Source organism: Odontesthes bonariensis, chromosome 17, assembly GCF_027942865.1.
Source record: "Odontesthes bonariensis isolate fOdoBon6 chromosome 17, fOdoBon6.hap1, whole genome shotgun sequence".
Lineage (NCBI taxonomy): Eukaryota > Metazoa > Chordata > Actinopteri > Atheriniformes > Atherinopsidae > Odontesthes > Odontesthes bonariensis.
The window spans coordinates 7,300,918-7,314,231 of NC_134522.1; the positions used below are offsets into that span (position 1 = coordinate 7,300,918).

A 13,314-nucleotide genomic window follows, 5' to 3' on the forward strand; every position below is an offset into this window, starting at 1 on the left:
CTATTCTATTTCTATTCTAGTACTTTATGAATAATAACGACCCATTGGCTGTTCATTACAAGCTGATACCCAACAGGCAGATTTGTAGTTTGTGTCAGTGAACGCACCATTGGCTTAGTGACACAGCCACAGAAAACTTGCTGTCAAGCGTGTCTTCAGTCTTTAAGTTTTAAACTCAAAACGAGCAATTCGTTGCCCCTGAAAGGAGAAAATGGAGTGTTTAGCTTGGATGGATATGTAGTCAATAAAAAAAGAAACAGAACATTATCTTATATATCTAATATATCTTGAGACATTACCATTTTTAAGCTCGTACATCAGTTTTCCTTTCTAAAATTACAAACTCAGCATTTCTCTAATGCACTTTTATGTTTTAAAATGAATAATGAAGAGATTTAGGACCTATCATCAAAAGCTTAATGGGACATATGCTGTACAGTGACAGAGAAGGTCATTTAGCCTAAAATGTAAAAGTTAGAGTCAAAGTTTTATACGATCACAGTTCAGTGTTGATTTAAAACAAAAAATATAACATGGTAAGGGGAAATGTGATGAGTTTTTGTTTTAAAAAAGGGGTTGAAGGTGCCATGTTTCAGCTTTCCATCCAAACAATAACATGCATTTATTAGCTAAACACTAAAGGTGTAAGTAACAATAACTGTGGCAATAATAAGATTGATTACTGTCCAAGATTAAGAATCAGAATGTTCCTAAAGCTGTTCTTACCTGAGCAGTGAAGTGAGTTTAATGATGGTATGACAGCTAAGCTGCCCTCGTATTGATAAAACTTAAACCGAAGCAACTAAGGAGCACGTGTGTGTTTGTCAGCACGACTCCCTAAAATCAACATATATTGCTCGTATTTACAAGTTAGATTTTAGTTGTCACAGATGCAGATAAAGTAATAATAAGTCGGATTAAACAGGACCAGTTATTCTCTAAAATTAGAACATTTGCTCAGTTTTAAATTTTTAAAGTGAAATTTAAAAGCTCCCTGTTGGCTGAAATGAAAAATGAAGTTTTTATTGCTTTAAAATGAGCAATTTGCATCCAGATAATCCAAAATGCATCGTGACATCGATAAAGTACAATCGATGAATGTGAAAAGTCTTATCGTACAGCGAGTCACGTGACCCAGAGCTGAAGAGGAGGTCCGTGACGCGGCTCTCTGCCATCGCTCATGAACTCCGTGATGGAGCTTCAGCTGAGAAAAAGCCACTAAAACCCGAACAGAAAACGGCTTACGGGATTCATCAATGTTTAGGCAGCAGCTCCCTCCAGGCACCACTCACGTATAAATAAATACTAATGTATCTCACGCCACTTTGGATCAGGTTCAAGGGGATTCTCGTCTCAAGTTTTCTTTTGACTCTTTATCCGTCTATAACGTAATTTAAGACCCGGAAGGATTTGCTCTGAAATCTCTTTTCCGCCTCATGTTAAATGCAAGAGTTCCATTATATATTTTTAGTATTTCTGAACAGGTGTCCACGAGGGAGCCTGAGACGTTGGTTTTTACAGAACAGATGTAGTCGCAGAGCGTCTGTGTGACTGATGTGGTGTCATCGGTCCGTCTCTCTGCCTCTGCAGGGATCTGGTTGGGCGTCGAACTGGACAAGCCGAGCGGTAAAAATGACGGATCGGTGGGAGGAGTGAGGTACTTCAGCTGCCCTCCAAAGCATGGAGTCTTTGCGCCTCCGTCTCGTGTTCAAAGGTGAGTCTGCGCCAGGGCCGGCCCAAGCCTTTATGGGGCCTTAAGCAGAATTTAATTTGGGGCCCCCCCACCATCACCTCAGCTCCAGATGTCTCATTATTCCATAGGCTACACTGTTATGTGTGTAACGGACCCACAATCATTAGCATTATTTGTAATCATCTTACATTATACAGGTGTCATTCTTGTTTTTAACCTTAAAGGGATAGCAAACTCATAAATATGGTTTAATTAACTTCTACATAAAGAGTGATGTATAAGTATGGCTCATTAATTTAACTATTTGAAAGTAACATCAGCAGGCTGGAGACTGCATTTATAGTAAACACGTAAAATAGTTTAATTTCTTTCATTTAAAAATGTTTAAAATACAAAATAGAATCAAATGACATTCACATTATCTTACAGAAAAATAAAGTTGTAATCAAAATTAAATACTTAAATCATAAATACAACACTTAAATAATTTTGCCCAACGGTGGCAGCAGCCAACAGGAGGCATTAATACACCTAGTATTAGTATTTTGTCAAAATAATTATTTTTTTCTGGTGTAATACAATTTTGTTTAAATTATTCAATGTTATTTTAATTTCATGTATATATTTACTTTTTTATCACAACGTCTCGGTGCTCTCTGGGGCCCCCTGGTGGCGTGGGGGCCCTAAGCGACCGCGTAGTTGGCATATGCCTTGGGCCGGCTCTGGTCCGCGCTCATACCTTCCTCTGAGCAGCGGTGGGGCTTCAGAACATTTCATCACTGTGGCAGTCAGAGCTTTCTGGTCATAACTGTTCATTTCTGCCAGCGGTGTACTGTTTAATAATGTCTTTAAAAATCAGAGCAGATTTCACAAGCCTTAAAACCGATGTTGCATTTCATCGCTCTCATCAATACGTCTGATGTCACTAATGAGTTCCTTTGACGGTGTCATTTATGCGACTGCCGACATGTTTGACTTCTCCCTCTGTTGAGGTGTTTAGCTGGAGGCAGAGCTGTGAAACGGGAAGCCTGGGGGCCCCGCACTCAGCATGACTTCTCAATTTAATGTGACACTTCGTAATGAGCCAGATGCCATCATCCCTGCTTTTAAATATGGATTACGGATATGTGAGGGAGGGCGTATTTACACAGCAGAGTATAAAATGTGTCAGTAAGATGATATCATGAAATGTAGCTGGCCTTATAGATTTTTCTTAAATCAATAACTTCATATGGTTCCGTTGAGATTGTAAGTAGGACAGTAAATAGAACATAGATCATTAGATTAGTGCCTGCAGGAGCAATGAAAAGGCACACGGGCCTCCTCTGACGTCCATGAAGTCTTTACCTTTGAAGTCAGCTTTGTGTTTTAATGTGTTTAAAAATCAGTGGTGGAACAATTTAGCATTAGGACTGGGCGATGTGACCTCATTGATAAATCTTGAAGTTTTTGTGTGTGTGTAACGGCTTCCTCATTAGCTATATTCACATGTACCTGCAGGTATATTCATATTATATATGAGTCTGCAGTTAAGTCTGTTGTACTTGGAAAAATTGGCTTAAGAGGTCAACTCAGTCAATCTCCCTCACGTACGGTTAGTCCTCCTTCCCGCTCATAGCTCTAATGTTTTGTGCTGATAAATGGTTTTAAAATGATGGCCGGACACATTGGCTGTTTGTGCTGAGGTACAGGCTCATTTGCTCTATGGATCGACTGAAAAGCTCACATTAATTTGATTTAAATCCAACTTTTAGGGATGCATTCATGACGATATTGTGCGCTGCTCGTGCAGAACAACACAACTTTTATTTTATACAGATTAAAGCATCCACACCCACACTCAGTGGGGTCACATGGCACTGAAAGGATCAGATTATTGGCTAAATTACAAGAAGAATGAGTTGAGCAAGGGTAATTATCCTTGGATATATGGCGGTGAATGAATCGAATCAAACTCAGGCATTCGAGAAAATGGCGAATGAAGAGCAAGATGAGGCTACATCCCTCTACATGTGATGAGCTTGTTGCACAAACGCGATGCACAACGGAGCATTCTCCATATACCCTTCGGTCCTCAGGCCAGAACCTCCTCATGGTCCCAAGGACTTCCTTTAAAACCAGAGGAGACTTGTCTTTCCAGGCTTTTGCTCCTAAATTATGGAACAAGCTGCCTGTGTCCCTTCGTGAGGCGGAGTCTGTGGATTCTTTTAAGAAGCAGCTGAAGACATTCTTCTTTAGACAGGCTTTTAGTTGATTGGCCCGATGTCACTTTTTGTATCCATATATGAACTTGTTTTCTCTTTGTAATTTTGTTTTACTGTGTAAAGCACTTTGGGATTTTTATCTATGAAAGGTGCTATATAAATAAAAGTTCTTCTTCTTCATCTCCATCACGTTGTTTGTTTCTTTCTGACGGCGACAACAACAGGAATATCGTCTCCTTTGACTTCCGGGTCACGACCCCGGGAAAAAATCTGGAGCATGCGCAGAACGCAAAGTCGGATTCACCACAAGCTTCACCGTCTGCAAACACGTTTAATTTGACTTTCAACCGAGTTATCCCGGGGTCTTAATCCGATCCGATCCAATTTCTTGTCAGATTAAAGTGTCTACATGCACTTAATAACTCAATCTTATTGTAATTTAGCCAATTATCCGATCATTTCAGTGTCATGTGACCCCACAGAGTGAGACACGAGCATTCCAGCCATGACTCGAACCTCTCTGCACCATGTGCCATCTAGAGTTTTAATTCCAGTTTTTGAGCTGAAAATGAAGGGAGCATTTCTCTGTCCCCAGCTACAGTATTCTTTTTATTGTAGTTTCAATGTAAAGTCATATCAACCGTGGATTACACGAAGGTCTGTGTGTCTGTGGCCTTTACAGTAGACACCGCTGGAAGCTTGTGAAAGAAGGAAACTTCAAAAACAACCAGCAGCAGCAAAATGCTGTTAAAAAAAGAACCAAAGAACCAACTTTCCAGAAAGGGTCCTAAAGCGTCTGTGGGTCTGCTGGAGTATTGTTTCTGAGAAGCCATCTCATCTCCGTGGCTGATAAACCAGCTGCAGCTGCTTTCATATCACAGCACAAAGCACCCAAACACCAACATGACTCATGTGCATGTTCTATTCCGAGACTAATTATACCGCCGTTACAGGCAAAGTCATGTTTAAACCTCTCCCAGAGTCTGCGGCCTTCCGGCCTCCAGGTTCAGCATCGCTGCAGTTCGGCTGCTGTCAGCGTTTTGGATGAGAAAAATATTGTTCAAGTTATAAGTTTTCTCCTTGGAAGATGAACGGAACAGCTTCGGTACTCCGACGGTACTCCATTAATCACATTTGATCTTCAACAGCAGTTTTGGGGAAAGCTGATGTACAAAGACCCATCGTGCATCATTGTTTGTTGTGATAAATTCACGATGTTCCCAAAGTCGGCGAGTAATGTTTTTAAATGATAATCTTTATTATTTATATATATTTATTATTATACCAGATATATCCCAGTGTGCTCCTTAAAAGGTGAAGTTATGTTCAGGGAGGTGGAGGTCTGATGAGTGACAGGTGGTGAGGATCTTATAGTCTGATTTGAGTGTCTTTATTTATGGAGGAGTAAAAGTGCCAAAATTAAATCCATCCATTATCTATACCGCTGAATCCGTCGATCGGGTCACGGGCGGGCTGGAGCTTATCCCAGCAGTCAATGGGCGAGAGGCGGGGTACACCCTGGACAGGCCGCCAGTCCATTGCAGGGCCACATAGAGACAAACGAGACAAACAACCATACACGCTCCAAAATTAAATAAATAAATAAATCATTAAATAATTATTTAAATGTGTCATTAATTGAAATACCAATTAATTTTATGTAAAAAACACAATTATTTCACTATTTAATTAATTATTCTCGGTCCTTGTGTTGCAGTGCATCATTAATTTATTTTATCTGTCAACCTCGCCCATCAGAGTCAGTGGGCGGGGCTAACGCTAATCTAGTCTGATCCATTGCTTTGGTCTGGGTCTGAAGCAGCCTGCAGAGAGACGATGGAGGACCTCGATGAACTTTCTCGGGAGTTGGTGAGAGACATTTTCGAACTAGCAGAAGATGCAAATAAAGTTTTGTTTGATAGAGCATCTAAACCAACGTAGAGGTGAATAGCACCACGCAGTGTATAGGTATGTGTTCGCTAGCTCTGCATCAATCCATTTTCTGGTTCCCCTGCACATCAAGTCAAGCCAAATCGATTCCAATCAATGAAATAGTGAAATAATTATATATTTTTACATAAAATGAATTGTTATTTTAGTGAATTAATGACACATTAAAAAAATTATTTGATGATTTATGCATTTAATTCCAATTTGAATCACTTAATGACACATTTAAGTAATTATTTAATGATGTATTTATCTATTTAATTTTGGCACTTTTACTCCTCCATACTTTTTTAGGTCTTTAGGTTGGTTTCTTATATCTCTGCCCATCATGACTGCTTGAACCAGTCATTATTATTTCTTCACATGGACATAAAGTGCTGGCACATGAATGTTTCCGAACAGAACTGAATCCTGGGGACATGGAACCTGCTGCCTGACAGTGTTATACATCAGCCACTTAATTCTTCACTTCTACACATTGTTTCGACTTCATTTTTTTGTTTTTTTTTTGTTTTTAAATGGCTCTGAACGGCTGACCTTTTTTATTGGATGCCACATTAACAGGAAATTGCCTCGAGTGTGTAATGTGTCATAACTGAATAAAAAGCATTTTACAGTATTTGGCATCTGGGATAATGAATGTGCGTGTCAGAAGGTATGGACTGTGGCGGCTTTATTTATCCATATAATTGCTCTCATCCCTTTGCAGTTTAATGCACACCCACCTTTCTCCTTTGCTGGTTCCATATCATCTTAGCTGCGTGTTTTGTCTGCTGCTCCTTCGTCTTTTATTGTAATATATTTAGTTTCTTTGTGAGATAAAAGCGCCCCATTTGATCTTCAGATATGATGTTTATCCTTGTCTTCTTCCTTTCTCCTTCTTCTCTTAATTAACCTCGGGACACAGAGGGAGCTCTGATGTGCTCATGCTTTCCAGCTGTCTAATGAAGACTATCACACTCACCCAGTCCTTACTCTTCCTCCTCTTTTCTTCTTCTGTCAGCAGCTATCACAACCCATTAGGAAAACAAACACCCAGCCCTCCCACACACTCTGTGCTTCTCTACCCTTCTCTTCTCTTCGTATCTATTAGAGAACTTGGTCATTTTTTAATGTTAGCATTCTGCCTCTTAATGTTTTCCAGAGTTCTTCTGTTTTTTTAAGGCAAGGCAAGTTTATTTGTATAGCACAATTCAACTACAAGTCGATTCAAAGTGCTTTACAGATACATTAAAATAAAAAGCATGATTTAAATTTTAAACAAAATAGAAAGAAATAAGAACAATAGATATAATCAGATAAAATCAGTAGTTAAAATGTGATTTAAGTGTCATCAGATGCAGCAGTTCCTTTAAATTTAATATATATATTTTTTAAACTCTTTATTTATGGTACAAAACATTGAACAATTACACATTCAAGGTCCGGGGGTGGTCAGTATTTTCGAAAGACAGATTATCATACACAACACGTTAAAACAGTCTCACTCATTGGGCCATTTCTGCCATCGTTTTTCACCCAGATCTTTTTGGAGTCGGATTGAGTCGGTCATTTGCTCCAGGACATGCAGTTTGTTTTACAATATCAACAAAAGTATCTGTAGCGGGGGCATTTTTCTGGAGCCAACATTTTGTAATGGACTTTTTACTTGCTGCCAGCTTTACTCAATCCATCTGGAATATTTCCAAGAAGGAGAGTTAGGAATGATACATTGATATTGAAACGTAGAACCTTTGAAATGATATTTGCCACTTCACCTCCAGAAAATCTGAATGGGGGGGGGGCAAGACCAACAAACATGGGCCTGATCAGCAAAGACCTCTCCACATTCTCTCCAGCAGGCCGCAGCAGTTCCTTTAGTTTTGTAGAGAGGAGGCCACTAGAAGCAGCTACCGTAGTGATATTTAATGAATTCTAATGAATGGACAGTGTGATATTCAGTATCCTGGAAAACTCGTTTCTTACCATACTCCAGGTTTTTCATTGGCTGCTTTTTTTATGATCTTGTTGCAAAGTCACATACTTTTCCCATAACACAGTCTGAAAACTTGGCATATCTCAGCATGGTGTGCAGTGTGTCCTTAAAACATTTGAGGAAACTGGACAAGTGGAGGACAGAAGAAGAAGTGTCAGGCCTAAAGAACTATCTACAGCAGATGAACAGGATCTGAAAGTGATGTCCTTAAGAAAGAGGAAAACATCCAGCAAAGACCTGACACAGGAGCTGAGAGATGCATCTGGACCTTCAGCTGATCCATCTGCTGTTGGCCCAAGCCTCATCAGAAATGGGCTCCATGGAAGGGTGGCTGTCAGGAAGCCGTTCTTAAGGAAGGGAAACAGGGAGAAAAGGCTGAGCTGTGCCAAAGGACACAAGAAGTGGGCTGAAAATCAGTGGCAGCAGGTCTGATGGAGGGATGAATCCTCCCCAGAGCCCGGAGCTCAACATTACTGAAGCAGTGTGGGATCATGTTGGCAGAGAACGCAACAAAAGGCAGCCCACAGAGCAGATATTCACTTTAAAGTTTTCACCGGTTTCCTTTGTTCCTGGTAGATCTCTTAGAAAGATATTAATTGGTGGTTGAAGACCTCTGAACTCTGCTGTATATCACTGACCAGTTTCTTCCCAACTCACAGGATCCACGGATCAGTCGACTGCCTTTCTGAGCTCACCTCCTCACGCCTCAGTCACCCGCTCACCGGTGAGCCTTCTGCCCGCTTTCTTTGAAATGTGTTGTTTGCATTATTATTCTGAGAGTGTCTAAAGTCATCTGTTGTGATTGCTCTGCAGGGACGATCCGTCGCAGCTTCAGCACATCATCGGCCATCGCTCCTCCGAAGGAGACGAGCAGAAGAAGCCCGGTTATCAGGTGCGTCTCCTCACAGTTTTCCCTCCTCAAGCCTTTTTTTTCGTTGCATCCTAATCCCCTGCAGCTCTGACAGGAAGCAGCGGTATTAGTCAGCAAAAGTTTTCCTTTTTCAAAGGGCCACTGCATGATTGTGCTTATAATGAGGAGGAACAGCCAAGCTCCCGTTAATCTTCTGTCTTTTGATGTCGTACGTTTTCTCACAAGTGTTCTTTCTCTCAAAACAAACCAATCAGGAGTCGCTCCAACCCTCACCGCCGGCGCTGGAGCACCCTCAGTGGCGGCAGCGGTGCGATTCCCGGGAGCGCGGCGGGCTCCAGCCCCTCGCCCTCCTCTGACGGACAGGTGCGCCTCCACGTGGGCACGCAGGTCTTCCTGAGCAGCGCCAACGAGATGGCGTTCATCCGTTACCTGGGCTCGGCAGACTTTGCCCCGGGCCTGTGGTTGGGTCTGGAGCTGCGCAGCCCAAAAGGAAAGAACGACGGTTCTGTGGGCGGCAGGCGCTACTTCAGCTGCCGCCCTGGCTACGGCGTGCTGGTCCGCCCCAGCCGCGTCACCTACTGCGGCATCAGCGGCTCACGCCTGGTGGAGGAAAACAGCTGAAGCCCGCCGGAAAACTCTCCTCCCTGCTTTGATAAGTTTCTCATCCATAAACTTAGTCCTCTGAGCTGCTCAGAAGTGTGAGTTTCAAGAATAGCCGCTTATTAGTCCCTGGAAGAAACAGCAGATAAAAAAAAAAAAAAGCACTTTATAAAGTTAACTTTAAATTCCTTCTAGAATCTGTTTGGCAGGATCGGGGGGACTCTTAATAAGAGATAAGATCCTGCACTACTTTAAGTCTGATTGCACTGACAAACGTCAATATGATAGAATAAGATAAAATCAATTGTGTGAACGTGTTCGAAAACTATTTCTATACCCAGAGCTAATTTTGATCACATTAGGAGAGATTTTTATTGGAGAATTGTGACAGTTACGCCGTCTGCTGTCTAACAATGCGTGTGCATGTTTATCTGCGAGTGTGTGCGCATGCATGTTAATTATTCGCACTTTGAAACAAGAGATCTATTTTTTTCCAGCAGGGTCATCAAATGGCTTGCAGAATATCGACGGATATTGTGTCAAAAAGTGGATTTTCACTTTATGAATCGATGGGAATTAAAAACAATTAAATTGAGCTCAGATCTCCTTTCATCCAAAATGCATTAACAGAAGCTGTTTGTCACTGCGTGCACGAGTCTCTGCCGCAGACTAATAACTCCATGCAGGTAAATGATCATTATATCGTGCCGGCACAGCAAAAATACTACCCATCATGCATTTTTCTATGATTGTAGAGCTGAGGTTTAGGAGCAGCCTCGCATCAAATCAGATGGCGATGCTTCCTTTCATCAGTAATTTCAGCCAGGAACATGCTTGATGAGCGAAAGAATGATTTTCAACCTGATTCATCCAACATGAATGCTTTTCTTGGGATTGTAGAGGGTGGTTACAGCTTTACTGTGACTGAGTCAGGCCTTCATCTTTCATCACAGCCTGAAATTGGACAAATCTCATTATTATTATTATTATTGTTTGAAAAGCGCAGCTTTTAGGTTCACAAAGGGTAAGAACATGGACCGAAAACAGGGTTTTACACAGAAATCTGCCAATAAAACAACATTAAGAGCTGTTTTAGTAGTTTAGTACGGACACAAAACGGAAATATGAAAGCCTTATAAGTGTGGACCCGATAGGCATCAAAGAAAACCAGGAAAGGACAATGATGAGGAGAAATATTGCTCATTAGAGAGAAATGAGTTTTTGTTTTGAGGGGGAACCAGTGGAGATCTGAGCCGGGGTGCTGACTAGTCTGCAGTGACTGCTCTTCACCTGCACAAAGGGCTTCCAGGCAGCAAAAATAACTCTGAAGTTTCACTCCCCTCATGGACAAATTCATTCATGCTGATGAAAATGGCAAAAAGAACCTCCAACTGGACTGTTCCCAGCATCTCCAATGCAGCCTCGACTCTATTCCAACGGGGCTTTTCACAGGCAGGTAAACAACTCACAGAGAATGACTTAAATGACACTTAGTGACACAAATGTAAGCTTAATGAAAGCTAAAGCTCAATGAGTCTTACGTTCATAAAGAGTCCGCTGCTGCAAACTTTGGCTCCAAATGGCTCAAGAACAGCTTTAAACTTACTTTAAGCCCTTTTTTAAAGCATTTTTGGTGAAAATTGCAGGAATTCTAAGGGGTTAAATGGGGTAAACGGTGGAAAAAGTCTTTTAAAAATTGTGACTACTCTCATAGTAACACAGGCTGCTGTGATTTCATCCATATCAGTCGGGCAAAAATGTTTGTTTAATCTGTTCGTATAAAACTTCCTGCATAGAAACGAGGAGCATACAGTCGAAATATCACGGTTAATGTCTGTTGTTCACAGATTCTTCGGTATGTTGAAAGGATCCACTTAGATTTAGGATGACATTTGCTTAACTGTGGCAGCCATCTTGAATGTTTTGCCATTGGGAGGATGTGTGAATGCTTACTTTCTCTGCAGGGTGTCTGCTCTGTCTTGTAAAATACCTGAAGTTTTGTAAATGGGACAACCTAAAAGTTGCACTTTAAGCCATCTTGCATCTTCCCGGCTGTGGTGTTGGTTCTAACGGCTCTTGAGCAAAGCATACATTTGCTGTAGAGCATCCAATGCAAGCCTAATTACAGCTGCTCAACACAGGAAATATGCAATCATCCAGAGGTTTCGAGGAGAGACATCTGATTATAGCCGCCTGTGCGACCCGGCAGAGAACAAGCCATTGATTGTGCATGTGGAAAACAGTCCCACTGTTCAGTAAAACGCTCATGCACCATCCAATTAGGGTGTGCGGGCCCCCACGGTGGCTGCAGGATCTCCAGTGGCCTTCTCTCATTGATCTGTTTGGTCAGGCCCCCTGTGATTGAAAAGCAGAGGTGGTCTGAGCCCAAGGTTGCCTGAAATATCTGCCACAGATGATGTGGGTGGAAATAAAAAGCAGAAACCTTTCCACCTGCACCCTTTTCTTTTCTTTTCCTTTTGAAAATGGCTCGACCTTTACCTTAAAGCCATCTCTGTGATGTTTTTTGTTACAGTTGTCAGTTTAATCTATGTAACTATCTATAATTTGATGTATGTGCACTCTGAAACTGCAGCTTGGAGTATTTTAATTTTACAAATGGATTGTGTTTTCCGTGTTTTTCATGCCATTTCTGTTGTGTGTGAAGTGTGGCAGAAGGATTCATACTGATGCATTGACGTGTTATTAAAAAAAGCTTCTCGTTTCTGCTCAGAGTGTTTGTCGAGTGTACTTTTGATTGTTGTCAAAAGGAAGGACGACTTGTTTTAACCTGTTTCGGGAGTAAAATTACTCACTTATCGGCCTGGGCTCACAAATGCAGCGTAGGACGGGGGTGACGCACCATGTTACACCATAACTGAGGTATAAATAGATTTTTGATTGCTTGCCTTTAATTGTTTTCTATGCTTGTCGCCTGCGTTTATTGACCAAACGAGAGAGAAACCAGGGAAAGAGTCCAGTGAAGCTTTTTGTCTGTAAACCACCATCTGAGGGAAGGCTACAGGTAGGCAGGTACAGCAGATTGTTTGATTTGATCCCATTTAAAGCGCTCAAACTGTATTTTACAAAGTGCTAATAAGGTGGAATATGTAATATCTTTCACACAGTGCAAACTAGGGGTGTCACTTTACCCAAATACAAGTTTGAATAAATTTTAAATGAACGCGTAGTTCTTCGGTTGTCTTCAAATGTTGTGTTTATTTATGACATTTTTATGAGCCTGTGACAAAGGCCCTTCAGTAGCTGACTGTACTGAATAGCAGGCACTCAACACCCGACCTTGGCTCGTCTAGAAGAGGAACCCGCACTGCTTCACTTGTGTGGTAGGCTGGCAGGTGAGTCTGCAGATTTATTGTGGCTGTAGAGACAAACAGCCTCGTCTTTATCCCCAATGATTTCATTTAGCTGCGACTAATCTTTGAATTCAAACCGGAATCACAGCCGACATGTCAACACTGTCACATTCATGACTTTTCAGCGTTTCAGTCGTGTTTTAAGAGCGTCAGACTTGCCTTTCACATCGTTTTATCTTAACTCCAGTTATTTATTTATGTGGAAGCCTGTAAAGAAGAGGATGAAGCCAACACTCTGGTTTGTGAACTGCAGAATTGAAGCTTTGAGTTCAGCATTCTGCCGTCGACGTCTCGCTCTTTCCATATTTGGGCAAAGGGCAGGAACTGGAAAAGTGATTCACTGTATCCTAATTGGACAAAAAAAAACATGTTTCTTCTGTTTGATTCTGTAAAAACTTTCAGAACCACCACCAGCAAACGGATGAGATTTGATTGTTAGTTTCTATGAGTGTTTTCAGGATTTGAGTCCTCACCTGCTCAGAGCTGTGGTGAACCCCTGACACCAAACACACCTGCTGTGAGGGAAGCCGGAGATGGATGTGGTGATCCATGAGTGTTTCAGAGCTGCTTTATGTTGTTATTGTGAGCTGAATATTTTTCCACGCATAGACCTGAATGTGTAAGAAAAACCTTTGAACATAATTCTGCTC

General features: G+C 41.5%; 1 protein-coding gene across 2 annotated transcripts in view; it reads left to right on the forward strand.

Moving 5' to 3' along the window:
• Positions 1-12,025, forward strand: part of LOC142365970 (CAP-Gly domain-containing linker protein 4) — a 46,225-nt gene extending 34,200 nt beyond the window's left edge. For both annotated transcript variants that reach the window (XM_075447728.1, XM_075447727.1), the window contains exons 12-15: positions 1,591-1,714; positions 8,482-8,546; positions 8,636-8,714; positions 8,948-12,025. In XM_075447728.1, coding sequence (XP_075303843.1) covers positions 1,591-1,714; positions 8,482-8,546; positions 8,636-8,714; positions 8,948-9,314 — 635 coding nt within the window. In that variant the 3' untranslated portion in view covers positions 9,315-12,025. The remainder of the gene's footprint in view (positions 1-1,590; positions 1,715-8,481; positions 8,547-8,635; positions 8,715-8,947) is intronic.
• Positions 12,026-13,314: the final 1,289 nt, after the last annotated feature.